Genomic DNA, 17,870 nt, shown 5'->3' on the forward strand with positions numbered 1-17,870 from the left:
ATTGCAAGGTTCTTGTGGCCTGGTTTGGCCTCTGTTGGAAACAGAATGCTGGTCTTGATGGACCCTTGGTCTGACCCAGCATGGCAATTTCTTATGTTTTATGTTCTTATGAAGAAGCAGGTGGTATAGTTTATGTTGACAAGGCTCCTCAGTCTGAGGGCTGTGGTCCTAGTGCCTGCATCTCAAGTAAATATGGAGTGATATTCCATTTATTTCATTGTGTCAAAGAAAGAGGGCTCCTTTCTTCTCATCCTGGACCTCAAATGTGTCAACCATCATCTGCAAGTGAAGCATTTTTGCATGGAAACATTGTCTTCGGTAATAATAGCTGTGCAGTTGGGGGAATTTCTGACCTCCTTGGATCTGTCCAAGGCATATCTTCCCATTCCCATCTGACTAGAGCATCAGCACTCCCTGCGGTTCTGAGGCGCCACTTTCAATTTCGGGCACTGCCCTTTGGTCTGGCCACCACTCCCAAGACCTCTTCCAAGGTAATGGTGGTAGTTGCGGCAGCATTGAGAAAGGATGGAATCCTGGTGCACCCGTATTTGGACAACTGGCTGGTTCACACCAAGTAGCTGGAAGAGAGCCACCTGGTAATGCGCAAAGTGATTTCCCTGTTGCAAGAGCTTGGCTGGGTGGTGAACCTAGCCAAGACCAGACTTCAGCCTACTCAGTCACTGGAATATCTGGGGGTTCAGTTCGACACACAACAGGGCAAGGTGTTCCTACCGGAAGCTCGAATTCGGAAGTTGATAGCTCAAGTCCATCTGTTGTTGAACACTCTGCACCAAACTATATGGTCTTACCTGCAGGTTCTTGGCTTAATGGCAGCGACCTTGGAAGTTGTGCCATGGGTGAGGGCATATATATGTTCTCTTCAGCACTCCCTGCTGCCTCGGTCAAATTTGCAGTCTGAGGACTATTTGATTCGACTCCACCTGCCGATGGAGGTATCCTCCCAACTGCAGTGGTGGCTGAAGCAGATCATCTATGGAAGGGAGTCTCCTGTCCCCACTGGACTGGCTAGTGCTGACAACGGATGTGAGTCTGTGAGGATGGGAAGCTCACTGTCAGGAGCTGATGGTGCAAGGGCGTTGGAGTGCAGAAGAGTTTCTCTGGAATATCAGTCGGCTGGAAGCCAGGGCCTTTTGGTTGGCATTTTTGCAGTTCAGTAACAGGCTGCAAGGTTGGTCAGTCCAAATAATGTCAGACAATACAACGATGGTGGCTTACATCAATTGGCAGCTAGGTACCAATAGTCAGCAATAGTCAGCAGGTATCACTGGAAATAGAACAACTTATGGAATGGGCGGAGCTGCATCTCCAGATGATCTCAGCCTTGCACATTGCAGGCAAAGACAACATCAGATCAGACTTTCTCAGCAGAGAGAGTCTGGACCTAGGAGAATGGGCGTTGTCAGAAAAGGCATTTCAGCTGATTTGGGATCACTGGGGTCTCCCATTCCTGGACCTGTTGGCAACTCTGTGGAACATGAAGATTCCACGATTCTTCAGCTGCAGAAGGGATCCAAAATCATTTGGGATCGATGCCGTGGTGCAGGAGTGGCCGGAAGACAAATTTCTCTATGCCTTTCATCCATGGCCCATGTTGGTCAGACTGATTCACAGGATAGAATGTCATAGGAGGATGGTGCTCTTGATTGCTCCAGGTTAGCCCAGGAAACTGTGATATGCATATCTGCAGAGGCTCCTGGTGGATTTGCCCCTTCAACTTCCAGCACACAAAAATCTGTTGCAGCAGGGACATGTCCTTCACGAAGATCTGACTTGATTTTGACTTACATTATGGCCCTTGAAAGGGCTCGCTTGCTGAAACATGGATACTCTACTGCAGTGATTTCCATCTTGCTAAGAGCCAGAAAGTTCTTCACTTCCTTGGCCTATGTGATAGTTTGGAGGGTCTATGAGGCCTGGTGTGAAGATCAAGGTACTCTCCCTTCCTTGGTCAAAATTCCGCTTATTTTTGGAATTTTTGCAGGATGGCTTGAATAAAGGCTTGGCTCTTAATTCCTTAAAGGTATAAATAGTGGCTCTTGCCTGTTTCAGGGGTCAGGTAAATGGTGGATCTGTTACAGCCCCGGGCCATGCCCTGGGTCCTCCACTCACCTTGAGGCCGGCCCAGGACAACGCGACGCCAACAAGGCCTGTCCTGGCCTCAGCCACGGCGCTCCCTCCGCGAGGGAGATGCCGATGATTCCTCGCATCTGGCCCTTGCCCCCTAGGAGCGCGCGCCCCAGTATCAAGACTACCAGGATGTCTTCTCGAAGAAGAAAGCCGAGCTCCTCCTGGAGCATCGACCCTTTGACTGTGCCATTAACCTGATCCCGGGTACCACACCCCCTCGAGGACGGGTGTACCCGTTGTCACTTCCGGAGACACAAGCTATGTCTGCATATTAGGGATGTGAATCGTTTTAGGACGATTAAAATTATCGTCCGATAATTTTAATATCGTCTTAAACCGTTATGGAACACAATACAATACAGATTCTAACGATTTATCGTTATAAATCGTTAGAATCGTGAGCCGGCACACTAAAACCCCCTAAACCCACCCCGACCCTTTAAATTAAATCCCCCACCCTCCCAAACCCCCCCCCAATAACTTAAATAACCTGCGGGTCCAGCGGCGGTCCGGAACGGCAGCGGTCCGGAAAGGGCTCCTGCTCCTGAATCTTGTCGTCTTCAGCCGGCGCCATTTTCCAAAATGGCGCCGAAAAATGGCGGCGGCCATAGACGAAAAAGATTGGACGGCAGGAGGTCCTTCCGGACCCCCGCTGGACTTTTGGCAAGTCTCGTGGGGGTCAGGAGGCCCCCCACAAGCTGGCCAAAAGTTCCTGGAGGTCCAGCGGGGGTCAGGGAGCGATTTCCCGCCGCGAATCGTTTCGTACGGAAAATGGCGCCGGCAGGAGATCGACTGCAGGAGGTCGTTCAGCGAGGGTTCCGGCGCCTCGCTGAACGACCTCCTGCAGTCGATCTCCTGCCGGCGCCATTTTCCGTACGAAAACGATTCGCGGCGGGAAATCGCTCCCTGACCCCCGCTGGACCTCCAGGAACTTTTGGCCAGCTTGTGGGGGGCCTCCTGACCCCCACGAGACTTGCCAAAAGTCCAGCGGGGGTCCGGAAGGACCTCCTGCCGTCCAATCTTTTTCGTCTATGGCCGCCGCCATTTTTCGGCGCCATTTTGGAAAATGGCGCCGGCTGAAGACGACAAGATTCAGGAGCAGGAGCCCGTTCCGGACCGCTGCCGTTCCGGACCGCCGCTGGACCCGCAGGTTATTTAAGTTATTTGGGTGGGGGATTTAATTTAAAGGGTCGGGGGTGGGTTTTAGGGGGTTTTAATGTGCCGGTTTTTCGATTTTTCGATTTTTAACGATTTTTAACGATTTTTCACGATATTTTACCCCCCCAAACGGCAACAATACGATTCCCTCCCCCTCCCAGCCGAAATCGATCGTTAAGACGATCGAGGACACGATTCACATCCCTACTGCATATATCCAGGAGAACCTGGACCGAGGGTTCATTCGACCGTCCAACTCCCCAGTGGGAGCCGGGTTCTTCTTCGTAGCAAAGAAGGATGGGTCCCTCCGACCTTGTATAGATTATCGTGGTCTGAACAGTATTACCCGATGCGACCATTATCCATTGCCCTTGATTCTGGAACTACTGACCGACTACAGGGAGCCAAAGTCTTCACAAAGCTGGATCTCCGTGGGGCCTATAACCTGGTCAGGATTCGGCCAGGCGATGAGTGGAAGAATGCATTCAACACAAGGAATGGCCACTACGAATACCTGGTCATGCACTTCGGTCTCTGCAACGCTCCTGCGGTTTTCCAAAACCTCATGAACGAGGTACTAAGGGACATGTTACATACATCGGTCATTGTCTACCTAGATGACGTGCTGATATACTCTAAGGACTTGGGCACGCACCGCTGTGAGGTCCGCAGGGTACTGCAGAAACTTTGGGATAACCGGTTCTTCGCGAAAATGGAGAAGTGTCAATTTGAGCAGGAGTCCTTACCCTTCCTGGGGTATATCATGTCCTCCACAAGTTTCCATATGGATCCCGAGAAGGTGACGGCCATCAAGGACTGGCCTCAACCTGTGGGAATCAAGGCGCTCCAACGCTTTCTTAGCTTCACCAACTTCTACCGGCAATTTATACCACACTACTCCACGATAGTGGCGCCGCTTACGGCCCTCACCAAGAAGGGGGCTGACGCCAGGAATTGGCCTGCTGCGGCAGTACAAGCATTCCAAGAGCTGAAGGCAGCCTTCCTTCAGGACACCTGTCTCCATCACCTGGACCCCCAACGTGTTCATTGTGGAAGTTGACGCCTCCCTCATAGCGGTCGGAGCTGTTCTGAGTCAAATATCCAGCAACAGCAAATCCCTGCCGTGTTCCTACATTTCCTGGAAATTTTCACCTGCAGAAAAAAATTATGGCACAGGAGACAAGGAACTTCTGGCCATCAAAATGGCCTTCGAAGAATGGCGCCAGTGGTTGGAAGGGGCCCAGCACCCAGTGGTCGTGTATACGGACCACAAGAACTTAGAATGTTTATGCCGCGCCCAGCGCCTCAACATCCGACAGGCCCGGTGGTCCCTCTTCTTTAGCCGCTTTGAATTCCTCCTCCGCTACAGACCATACGGGGGGACGCCGTTTCCCATACAGTGGAGACGGAGGACACCCCTAATCCACCACAGTACATACTTGACCCGGCTAAGGTGCTCCTCGTGGCTTCCAACGTGGTTCCTATGGGAAAGACGGTAGTACCAGTCCGTCTCCAGAAGAAGATACTCTCTTGGGCCCATGAATCCCTGACCGCAGGTCACCCAGAGGTAGCTAGAACCCAGGAATTACTCTCTGAGTTCTACTGGTGGCCCAGTTTAATAAGGATGTCCGGCTCTATGTCAGTTCCTGCCCGACCTGTGCCCAATAGAAGACTCCTACTGGCCGTCCCTGGGATCTTCTTCAGCCACTGCCTATTCCCAATGAGCTGTGGACCCACTTATCCACAGACTTCATCGTCGATCTACCTGCTTCAGAAGGGAAGACGGTGATCTGGGTCACGATTGACAGATTTTCCAAGATGGCTCACTTTGTTCCCCTTGCTAAGTTGCCCCCAGTGCCTGAACTGGCGAACCTGTTTACCCGCCACATCTTTCGCCTTCATGGAGTTCCCCAACACATCACCTTGGATAGGGGCTCTCAATTCATGGTGAAATATTGGAGTGTGCTCTGTAAAATGTTTGGGGTCCAGCTAGACTTCACGACCGCCTTCCACCCCCAAACTAACGGCCAAGTGGAACGCAAGAACCGGACATTGAAGACTTTCCTCCGGTCCTTTGTGGGAGATTTGCAGAATGATTGGGTGGCCCTATTCCCATGGACGGAGTTCTCGTACAGCCACCACAAGCACTCTGCCATCGGCAGTTCGCCCTTCTATACAGTATATGGGAAATGCCTTCAACCTCCCTTGGCCTTGCCATTGGTAGTGCCATCTCCAGCCGTACAACTCACGGCCCAACAATTGCGCCATTTCTGGAGATCCACCCGGGAGAAACTTCAACGCACTGAGGTTATCGCGAAGAAGTTTGTGTTGCAACCGTTGCTGCCCGACGTCTCCACTATGCCCACCTTACCTCTTTGGCAACTCCCTCTTTGCCTGTTGGAAGTTTGGCTGCAGCGGCGTCATCGTGCCGTTCTCCTCTGGCATCCCTGGCCCGGCTAGACGCCACACTCCACCATGTTTCCCAGTAGCCTAAGGGTACGCGTGCGGCACGGCCCCGACTCAAGTACCAGCAGTGGCGCGAACCTCAGGGGCGTCCCCCTGAGGTGACGTCATCTCCACCGGATATTTAAGGTCTCTTAAATCGCTAACTAATTGAGTTAGCAAGGAGTTGGAGTTGGAACGGAATGTTTTTCTTACGCTCCTAGCTACTCTGCCTCCTTGGACTTACCAGGGATACCCGCTCCTCGGGGGCCTCGTTTCTCTTTGCCTTTCAGGTCACAGTCTGGAACCAGTACTCGCTTCTCGAGGGCCCACATACCCAGACTTGCTACTGAATACCACTTCTGCCAGGAAGTCATCGCTGCCTACAACACCAATGAGTTACCATCTCTCTCTCAGAGCGTTCCCTGGAACCAGGTACTCGCTCCTCGAGGGCCTACTTCTTTCCAGCACCTGGGCTGCTTCTAAGAGACTATTAGAGATGTGAATCGGAACCGGAATCGGTTCCGATTCCGGTTCCGATTCACATCGTGTTTTTTTTTTTTCGTCCGGCCCGATCGCGGTTTTGTTTATTGGCTGCGCCCGAGCCGATAAACAAAAAACCCAACCTGACCCTTTAAAACCAATCCCTTAGCTTCCCCCACCCTCCTGACCCCCCCAAAAGTTTTTTACAGGTACCTGGTGGTCCAGTGGGGGTCCCGGGAGCGATCTCCCGCTCTCGGGCCGTCAGCTGCCACTAATAAAAATGGCGCTGATGGCCTTTGCCCTTACCATGTGACAGGGTATCCGTGCCATTGGCCGGCCCCTGTCACATGGTAGGAGCACTAGATGGCCTGCACCTGTCACATGGTAAGGGCAAAGGGCCATCGGCACCATTTTGATTAGTGGCAGCTGACGGCCCAGGAGTGGGAGATCGCTCCCGGGACCCCCACTGGACCACCAGGTACCTGTAAAAAGTTTTTTTGGGGGGTCGGGAGGGTGGGGGAAGCTAAGGGATTAGTTTTAAAGGGTCGGGGTGGGTTTAGGGGTTATTTTTGTGTGCCATTTTTCCCACCCTCCCCCAAAATGATAAGAGAACCCCCACGAACAATTTTGTGGGGTTTTCCTATCGTTTTGGGGGAGCCCCCGATTTCTGACGATTTTGAAAATATCGTACGATATTTTCAATCGTCCGAAGCCCAATTCACATCCCTAAAGACTATTGTGTGAGAGTTACCATCAAGGTTCTGTTCCTGAACTCTGCATTACTCTGCCTACTCACTATATTCAGTTTCTCTACAGCTCAGTTATCCAGGATCGCTGTTCCAATATCTGAGGGACTACAGCCCAGCTGGGCATTCCAGCTCACTGCTGCCACCTCTGGTGGTTCTATATACTGTCTAATAAAAGAACTCGTGTGTGTCTGTCTCCATACTCTGAGCCTGACCGGCTGTCCCTTTCGGGATCTTTCCCCGGGGGCATGGTCATCTGCCACCGGCCCAAGGATCCACCCACAACTACCTAAAACACCAACAGTTTGCAGACCGCCTTCGTCGGCCAGCCCCGTCATTTCTCCCCGGGGATAAGGTGTGGCTAAGCACCAAGCACCTCCGCTTACGGCTTTCTTCAATGTGCCTGGCCCCAAGGTACATTGGCCCATTCTCGATCATGGAACGGGTAGGGGCAGTTTCCTACCGCCTCCGTCTCCCGCCTATGCTCAGGGTACACAACATCTTCCACGTTTCCCTGCTGAAGCCATTGGTTCTATCCATCTTCCATAGGAAGACTCCTGCACCGGGCACACCTGAGGCACACGAGGATACAGTCTATCAAGTCAAGGAAGTACTAGATGTGCGGTTCCACCTCAGACTCTGGGAGTACCTCCTCTCTTGGGAGGGTTACGGCCCTGAGGAGAACTCCTGGGAGCCAGCCTCCCACATCTTGGACAAGGACCTCCTCCACCAGTTCCATGTGGATCATCCAGCTAAACCCAGGCCCCCGGGAAGGGGGCGTAGGAGGGGGGGGGGGGTACTGTTATTGTCCTGGGCCGTGCCCCAGGTCCTCCATTCACCTCGAGGCCGGCCCGGGCCGCAGCGATGCCGACAAGGCCTGTCCTAGCCTCAGCCACGGCGCTCCCTCCATGATGGAGATGCTGGCGATCCCTTGCATCTGGCCCCGCCCCCTAGGCGCGCACGCGCGCAGGGGCTCGGGACTTAAAGGGGCCAGTGCGGGAAATGACAAGGACTGCCTCCCGATGATGTCAGACGCTGCAGGCCTACTTAAGCCCTGCAGAGTGGCTCCTTCCCTGCCTTGCAATGAGGTTCGCTCTTCGGAGTTGCTAGTTGCTGTCCCAGGACTCCCGTCTATCTTTGGCTTCGGACTTCTGGCTTCTGACCCCACTTCATCCATTGACTCCGACTTCAGCTTCCGCCCCTAGTTTTGGCTTCTGACTTCTGACTTCTGGCTTCTGACCCTGCTTCATCCATTGACTCTGACTTCAGCTTCCGCCCCTGGTTTTGGCTTCGGACTTCTGACTTCTGGCTTCTAACTCTGCTTCGTCCATTGACTCCGACTTCAGCTTCCTCGTCGTCTACAGGTATCCAGTTCTTGCTTGCCCGGAGGATTCTCCTAAGTCCCAGCGGTTCGGGCTATCATGGTCTCCTCCCGGGGGAGCCGTGGGCTTCCAAGGGTGAAGACTCTTCTGGCCTCCTGGGCTCAACCACTCCCATCAACCATCTCTTCGGCCGCTTCCTTGATCCTTGGTCACATAGGGTCACTTCTAAGTCCAAGAGGCCTGGGTCCCTACAGGTTCCTCCTGGGGGGACCTCGGGCTTCCAGTGGTGAAGCCTTCTTCAGAACACCTCTTCAGCGCCGCCTCCCAGCTGCGACGCCCACTGTGGGCCCCCACAGTGCAACACCTGCAGTCTCAGCCGGCCCAAGGGTCCACTACCCTAACAGGATCCCGTTTTCTGAAAGGAGTGAAACATCTTTGTTCTCCTTTGCAGTTTCTGGTGCCCCTGTGGAGTCTTAATTTGGTCTTCGATTTTTTTGGCAGGCCCTACGTTTAGACAGCTACCAGCTCCATCCCTGCGGTTGCTGACTTTGAAAATGGTGATCCTTGTGGCAATTTGTTTGGTATGTAGGTTTTCCAAATTTCAAGCCTTGTCTTGCCGGGAGTCATTTCTCCAGGTGACTCCAGGTACTGTTCCTTCCTTTTCACGAAAGTAGTCACTAGGTTTCACTTGAATAGGACCATCTCCCTGCCGACGCTGGACAAAAAAAGAGATGCAGAGGAGTATTATCTGTGGCCACCCTTAGATGTCAAGAGACATATTGTCAGGTATCTGGAGGTTACTGAACCTTTACGGAGGTCAGATCGCCTTTTTGTCCTTCATGGCAGTACTAGACAGGGAGAGCCAGCCTTGCGGGCTACAATGGCTCACTGGATTAAGGAGGTAGTCACGGCTGCATACGTGGATGCTGAGAAGCCATTGCCTAATCAGGTTTGGACTCATTCCACTCGGACTCAGGCAGTGTCATGGGCAGAAGTTAGATTGTTGTCTCCCATCAACATTTGCCAAGCTGCAACGTGGTCCTCCTTACACACCTTTTCCAGGTATTATCGCCTGGATGTTCAGGCCCGGGAGGATGCAGCCTTTGCGCATGTGGTTTTGTCTGGATAGCGGGCAGCTTCCCATCCTATTAGGAAGTAGCTTGGGTACATCCCTTTTGTTTTAGATTCATCTGACTGAACGCTAAGAAATGAGAAATTACTACTTACCTGATAATTTTCTTTTCTTTAGGACAGTCAGATGAATCCAGCTTCCCTCCATTGGCTGCCATGTGGTTGCATATTGTTCCTCCTGTGTGCCTACCTGTTAAAGGGATTACTGGTAAGTGTTACTCCAGTCCCTAGACTTGTATTATTATGATCTTATCAGAGCTCAGTGTAGTCTGTTGGCTGAGTATTGACATGGTTAGTTGTTTTTAATTAAGATTTTTGACTACTCTGTCCACAATTGCTTTTGAAGAGAATAATGGCAGACTGAGTTCACTGCAGTTTGCTCCATCTCCATCTGCTAGTAGGAGTGCATAACCCACTTGTTCTGGATTCATCTGATTGTCCTAAAGAAAAGGAAATTATCAGGTAATTAGTGATTTCTCACTATGTAAATATGTGTAAATGTTTTTAACTCAGCTAATTTAGTTTTCTCTGTTAATTTCTAGGCATACTTTGTGTGGGAAAATACAATGTGTGCATACATCCAGTTCACCAACATTTTCCGTAAAAGGTGCCATCTTATACTATCGTCCTAAAAATACTCTTTGCAAATCTGTGGATTTTCTGTTATCAAAGAATGTGGTAGATCAAGCCTGGGTAAAGAATGGCACAAAGTGTGCTGAACAGAAGGTAAAAATCTTTTATGGTCCTTCACACTGTATTAGGTTTATTGAAAAACTGTTTGGTGCCAGCATTATGATTCACCATTTCTTCATTGATGAGCAAGATGAATCAGCCACACAGATGGAGATGGTGTCATCTGATGGTGCTGATATGGAACAGCTCTCTGAGGGGATTTTCTGCACAACCACTGGCTAAAAAATCCCCCATATCTTTTTTTGTCTGTTTTATCACCCAGATTTGGATTTGTTCTCTCTAATTTTTTTGTAAAACTGTTGCCACTCAAAGGAGTTCTCTCTCCCCCTCCCCACATTTCTTCTCATTAAACATTTTTTTATTATAAATAATTGTTTTTGCATTAAGTAGGCTGAATTAACCATTATATGTGAGTGACATCATCCAGTGGCACCAAATGAACTTGTCCCTCCTAGCTAGTAGAACTTTAAGCTCTACTGAGCATGTGTGGGATTTTCCATGTGGAAATTGCATCCTGAGCCTCCTCAGTCATTTTTTGTCCGAGCACAAACACAGACATGTACTCAGTCTTTCCAGATATTTCTCTCCATAATCTTTAAATTTTGATATTTTTATATATATTTTCCTCAGCTTTTACCTTTTCCAGTTGTCTTTCTGCCTCTGCAGCACACACAACACTTTTCAGTGCTAAACAAATACACAAACTTGCCTCTTCAACATATCTATTATATCTGCCTCATTAGAGGCTTCTAAGAAAACTAAAAAGTCATGGGATAGGAGGCAATGTCCTTTCATGGATTACAATCTGGTTAAAAAACAGGAAACAGAGAGTAGGATTAAATGGTCAATTTTCTCAGTTGAAAAGGGTAAACAGTGAAGTGTCTCAGGGATCTGTACTTGGACCGGTGCTTTTCAATATATTTATAAATGATCTGCAAAGGAATACAACAAGTGAGGTAAACAGATTTGCAGATGATACAAAATTATTCAGAGTAGTTAAGTCAGAAGTGAACTGTGATAAATTGCAGGAGGACCTTGCAAGACTGGAAGATTGGGCAACCAAATGGCAGATGAAATTGAATGGACAAGTGCAAGGTGCTGCATATAGGGAAAAATAACCCATGCTGTCTTTACATGATGTTAGGTTCCATATCAGGAGCTACCACCCAGGAAAAAGATATAGGTGTAATAGTGGAATATAGATTGAAAATATCGGCCCAGTGTGCTGCAGCAATCAAAAAAGCAAACAGAATGTTAGGAATTATTAGGAAGGGAATGGTGAATAAAATGAAAAATATCTTTATGCCTCTATATCGCTCCTAATAGGGGAACCATTCCATCCTCTTTATCATTTTAGTGGCCCATCTCCAGTACAACAAAGGGTAAACAGTGGAGTGCCTCAGGGATCTGTACTTGGACCAGTGCTTTTCAATGTATATATAAATGATCTGGAAAGGAATACGACGAGTGAGGTTATCAAATTTGCGGATGATACAAAATTATTCAGAGTAGTTAAATCACAAGCAGACTGTGATACATTACAGGAGGACCTTGCAAGACTGGAAGATTGGGCATCCAAATGGCAGATGAAATTTAATGTGGACAAGTGCAAGGTGTTGCATATAGGGAAAAATAACCCTTGCTGTAGTTACACGATGTTAGGTTCCATATTAGGAGCTACCACCCAGGAAAAAGATCTAGGCATCAAAGTGGATAATAGGGATGTGCAGGCAAAAAGTTTTCGTTGCATTCGTGATACGTATTCGTGGGGGGTCAATTCCGTTTCATGCGGAAGTATGGAGAATTCCATAAGTTGTCGATCTGTAAATACGTTACTACGGCGAGTTAAATTAGTGTCCCAGCTAAAATTAAAATTAACTACAACCCCCCACCCTCCTGACCCCCCCAAGACTTACCAAAACTCCCTGGTGGTCCAGCGGTGGGGTCCGGGAACTCACTCACACCCTCGGTGCTAGTTTCATCATGGCGCCGATAGCCTTTGTCACAGGGGCTACCGGTGCCATTGGTCAGCCCCTGTCACATGGCCATCGGCGCCATCTTGTGCTCCTACCATGTGACAGGGGCTGACCAATGGCACCGGTAGCCCCTGTGACATAGTATGAGCAAAGGCTATCGGCGCCATTTTGAGTCCTGGCATCGGATGGCAGGTCGCTCTGGGACCCCGTTGGACCCACAGGGACTTTTGGCCAGCTTGGGGGGGCCTCCTGACCCCCACAAGACTTGCCAAAAGTCCAGCGGGGGTCCGCGAGTGACCTCCTTGAACGCCGGCGCCATTTTGAGTATTGGCATCGGCCGATCGCCTTTGCCCACACATAGTGAGGGCAAAGGCGATCGGCGCCATTTTGAGACTCAAAATCGCCGACCGATGCCAATACTCAAAATGGCACCGATCGCCTTTGCCCTCACTATGACAGCGATCGGTGCCATTTTGAGTATTGGCATCGGACGGCGATTTTGAGTCCCAAAATGGCGCCGATCGGCTTTGCCCTCACTATGACGGCGATCGGCGCCATTTTGAGTATTGGCATCGGACGGCGATTTTGAGTCTCAAAATGGCGCCGATCGCCTTTGCCCTCACTATGTGTGTCACAGTGAGGGAAAGGCGATCGGCGCCATTTTGAGTATTGGCATCAGACGGCCAGCGTGCAAGGAGGTCACTCCCGGACCCCCGCTGGACTTTTGGCAAGTCTTGTGGGGGTCAGGAGGCCCCCCAAGCTGGCCAAAAGTCCCTGTGAGTCCAACGGGGGTCCGGGAGCGACCTGCTGTCCGATGCCAGGACTCAAAATGGCGCCGATAGTCTTTGCCCATACTATGTCACAGGGGCTACCGGTGCCATTGGTTAGCCCCTGTCACATGGTAAGAGCACAAGATGGCGCCAATGGCCATGTGACAGGGGCTGACCAATGGCACCGGTAGCCCCTGTGACAAAGGCTATCGGCGCCAAGATGAAACTAGCACGGAGGGTGTGAGTGAGTTCCAGGACCCCATCGCTGGACCACCAGGGAGTTTTGGTAAGTCTTGGGGGGGTCAGGAGGGTGGGGGGTTTAAATTTTTATTTAGGAGGCCGAATAAAACAGAAATCTGTTTCATACGTGGGGAGTCGCGATGCGTTTCGCCTCCCCACATATTTAACAGATAGCAAAAAATAAGATGCGGATTACAAATCCGTGGAAAACAGATGCACACCTCTAGTGGATAATACTTTAAAACATCTGCTCAGTGTGCTGCAGCAGTCAAAAAAGCAAATAGAATGTTGGGAATTATTAGGAAGGGAATGGTTAATAGAACGGAAAATGTCATAATGCCTCTGTATCGCTCCATGGTGAGACCGCACCTTGAATACTGTGTACAATTCTGGTCGCCGCATCTCAAAAAAGATATAGTTGTGATGGAGAAGGTACAGAGAAGGGCAACCAAAATGATAAAGGGGATGGAACAGCTCCCCTATGAGGAAAGGCTGAAGAGGTTAGGGCTGTTCAGCTTGGAGAAGAGATGGCTGAGGGGGGATATGATAGAGGTCTTTAAGATCATGAGAGGTCTTGAACGAGTAGATGTGACTCGGTTATTTACACTTTCGAATAATAGAAGGACTAGGGGGCATTCCATGAAGTTAGCAAGTAGCACATTTAAGACTAATCGGAGAAAATTCTTTTTCACTCAATGCACAATAAAGCTCTGGAATTTGTTGCCAGAGGATGTGGTTAGTGCAGTTAGTGTAGCTGGGTTCAAAAAAGGTTTGGATAAGTTCTTGGAGGAGAAGTCCATTAACGGCTATTAATCAAGTTTACTTAGGGAATAGCCACTGCTATTAATTGCATCAGTAGCATGGGTTCTTCTTAGTGTTTGGGTAATTGCCAGGTTCTTGTGGCCAGGTTTTGGCCTCTGTTGGAAACAGGATGCTGGGCTTGATGGACCCTTGGTCTGACCCAGCATGGCAATTTCTTATGTTCTTATGTTCTAGCTATATCTTTTTTGAGATGGGCGACCAGAATTGCATACAGTATTCAAGGTGCAGACTCACCATGAAGGAATATAGAGGCATTCTAACACTCTCCATTTTACCATTCCTTTCCGAATAATTCCTAACATTCTGTTTGCTTTTTTGACTGACACAGCACACAGAGCCAACAATTGCAATGTATTATCTACTATGACTCCTAGATCATTTTCAGGGTAGTAACTCCTAATATTGAACCTAACATGGTGTAACTACAGCATGAGGTTTTTTTTTTTCCGTATATGCATCACCTTGCACTTGTCCATATTAAATTTCATCTGCGATTTGGATGCACTGTCCTCCAGTCATGCAAGGTCCTCATGCAATTTACCACAATCTGCATGTGATTTATTCTAAATAATTTTGTGTCATTTGCAAATTTGATCACCTCACTTGTCATATCCCTTTCCAGATCATTTATAAATATATTGAACAGAACTAGTCCAAGTCAGATCCCTGAAGCACTTCATTGTTTACCCTTTTCCACTGAGAAAACTGACCATTTAATCCTACTCTCTATTTTTTGTCTTTTAACCAGTTTGCAGACCACGAAAGGAAATCACCTCCTGTCTCATGACTTTTTAGATGTCTCTTCTAAGAGATCCCTCAGACTGGAGCCCCAGTTTTGCCTATTGGTGTGAACACATCACTAGAACCCTTGCTGCAAGGTTCTTCATTATCCCATTCAAGTGGAATTGAGTCAAATCATTCGGAGCTTGCAGACCAGGGTGTTTCTCCTGCAGTGCAACAGGAGAACCCTCTGTGTTGCTGTCTTCATCACTGAGGGCCTAGATCAACAAACCCTTGCTATTAAGTTCAGAAGAGGGGTCTGCAGGTATTCTTTCTAACCTACATCTGGATCTTTCTGATCATACTTCCTTTCCTGAAGACCTTGCCTACTCAAAATTCATAGAAAAATAGAAAGATACTGGGAGTCAATATATGAAAGGATAAAGACCCCTGAGCAGAAGTCTTTGGTTTCCTTCAAATAATGGACAAGCCATCAAAACCCATGGCTCTTCCAATTGATGACCTTTTCAATGTGTTACAGATGGGAATGTGGGAGATTCCTATTTCAGGAGATCCTTGGCCAGAAAACTAGATCTTAAGTTCAGAGTGCAGAATTCTCCAGGCTTTGGAGTCATCGAACTCCCTCACCAATCTGTTGTTGTTGAGTCTGTACTAAAGGCAAAAAAAACATAAGAATTCATTCCAATTTGACTCCAAGCAAAAACCATAGGTTGCTGGATAATTTTGGAATGAAAGCTTTCCAGAGCTCCATGCTTACCGCTTGTATCTGTACTTACCAGATACATATTATGCAATATTTCTCTGATTGAATTCAGAAACTAAAGACTTTTCTACACCTGTTAAAGGCAACACATACACATATTACCCCCAACCATTGTGAGATGTGGAAGAATGCATCAGATACATTCTATGTTCTGTCTAAGAATCTTATGATTCCATCGCATGTACCTCAGCAGCTTCCATTGGAGGTTGTTGAATGGCGTGGCTTAGGGCAAGTAGTATCTGAGAAAACATACATGACAAGTCAGCAGACCTCTCTTGTCTAATGGGACAACCTGTTTGGCAAAAAGCTCAGAGAAACCACAGGAAAAGGGGGAAAAAATGAACAGGGTCATGCATGAAAGTGCGTTATGGCGTTTTTGCATGCAAAAAATGCAGTACCGCACAGTGCAAATGCAAATTTTTGGGGTGGGCGGGGTTGAGGAGGAGCAATGGTCAGGAAATAGTAAAATTAGGGACCATATCGCACAGTTTTAATGCTGTGTTAAGCTGTGTGATATGGCCATAATACAATTTATGATACATTTTTGGAATTTTGGGGAGGAGGGAGTGGAGTGAGAGAGAGAGAGCCTCTGGGGAGGGCCTCACATTTTGTACCATGTTCTCTCAGATGGGAATGTGGCCGAAATTTGGTAGTAAACGTTGTTTGTCTGGTATGCCCTGGAGTCCATCAAGCTAGGGTGAGAGAACATAGTAGAAATTTCAGCTGAAGGACATCAAGGAACCTGGAACATCAGGAAGCGAGACATCAGACGACGAGACATCAGGAGACCTGGACGAGGACCTCAGGCGATGAAGACATGGCACAAGAAGTAGACGACACTTGGAGCTCCAACGAGAAAACACAAAGGACCTGATGGAGCGCTGGAAGGCAGGAGCTACCAGAGGCGAAGTAAGTCCGATGCAAGGCGAAGACGAAATGCAGGAGCAGCCCTTTTATAGGGCTGATACAGGAAACAGTCCATAGGAGGGGCCCAGGGCATATCCGGCTGTGGGCCCTTTAAATCTTGCAGAGAGGCGCAGCCGTGCACCTAGAGGCAGGAAGAAGGAAGCTGTGCAGGACCGTGGACAGCGGTCCTGCACCAACGTCAGCGTGGAAGAAGCAGGGCTGGGCCTAGAAGCAGGTCCCAACGATGGCAGCGGCTCCTGCCGCTGCAGGAGGCCCCGAGGGCGGCTCTAGCCACCAAGCCAGCTCAGGGCTTGCGGCCTCCAGCCACAAAGATGGCAATGATGTCGGCAGCGGCTATAGTCGCATCGAGGACAGACAGCAGAGAAGTCCGAGGCTCCGGCTGCGGTGAAGAGAGCAAGAGGAGCAGCCTCCAGGCCGTGTGAGGAAACAAAGTCCACGGCTCCGGCTGTGGTGAGGGCCCGACTTCGGCGGCGTCCGGCCACATCAGGCAGCAGCAAGCAGCAAGAGGTAAGGTGCCTGCTCACGGGGGACCGCGGGCAGGATTCATAACACTAAGGGCTAGATTTTCAAAGGGGTACGAGCGTAAGATACATGCGTACCCCCTGAAAACCTGGCCCAAACTCCCCCTGCTCACGCCGAGCCTATGTTGAGTAGGCTCGGCGGCGCGCACAAGCCCCGGGATGTGTGTACGTCCCGGGGATTTCCTGGGGGAACGTTCCGGGGGGCGAGTCGCGGCCGGCGCGTCATTGGGGGCGTTCCGGGGGTGTGGCCAAGGCCTCCGGACCAGCCCCCGGACTGGACCCTGATGCACTGGCGGCCGGTCCAACGCGTGCAAGTTACGCCTGCTTTGAGCAGGCGTAACTTGTTCAACAAAGGTAGGGGGGTTTAGATAGGGCCAGGGGGTTGGGTTAGGTAGGGGAAGGGAGTGGAAGGTGGGGGGAGGCCGAAGGAAAGTTACCTCCGAGGCTGCTCCGATTTCGGAGCTGCCTCAGAGGGAACGGAGGCAGGCTGCACGGCTCGGCGCGCAGGCTGCCGATTTTGGGCAGCCTTGCGTGCGCCAACCCCGGATTTTAATGGATAAGCGAGGCTACGCGCGTATCTATTGAAATCCCACATACTCTTGTTCGTGCCTGGTGCGCGAAGAAAAGTACGTGTGTGTGCAAATTTATAAAATCTACCCCTAAGAGTATTAAAAAGCCATGGAATAGGAGACAATGTTCTTTTGTGGTTTGCAAACTGGTTAAAAGATAGGAAACAGAAATAGTATTAAATGGTCAGTTTTCTCAGTGGAGAAATGTGAACAGTGGAGTGCCTCAGGGATCTGTACTGGGACCAGTGCTTTTTAATATATTTATAACCAATTTGGAAAGGGGTAGGATGAGTGAAGTGTTCGAATTTGCAGATGGCACTAAATTATTCAGAGCTGTTAAATGCCAAGCAGATTGTGATAAATTGCAAGAGGACCTTGCAAGATGGGAAGACTGGCCAAGTGCAAAGTGATGCACATA

General features: G+C 49.5%; 1 protein-coding gene across 2 annotated transcripts in view; it reads left to right on the plus strand.

Moving 5' to 3' along the window:
- Positions 1-17,870, plus strand: part of LOC115092719 (disintegrin and metalloproteinase domain-containing protein 9-like) — a 506,232-nt gene that overhangs the window by 391,165 nt on the left and 97,197 nt on the right. For both annotated transcript variants that reach the window (XM_029603960.1, XM_029603961.1), the window contains one exon: positions 9,973-10,156. In XM_029603960.1, the coding sequence (XP_029459820.1) occupies positions 9,973-10,156 (184 nt within the window). The remainder of the gene's footprint in view (positions 1-9,972; positions 10,157-17,870) is intronic.

This window comes from Rhinatrema bivittatum, chromosome 5 (genome assembly GCF_901001135.1).
Source record: "Rhinatrema bivittatum chromosome 5, aRhiBiv1.1, whole genome shotgun sequence".
In the NCBI taxonomy this organism is placed as follows: domain Eukaryota; kingdom Metazoa; phylum Chordata; class Amphibia; order Gymnophiona; family Rhinatrematidae; genus Rhinatrema; species Rhinatrema bivittatum.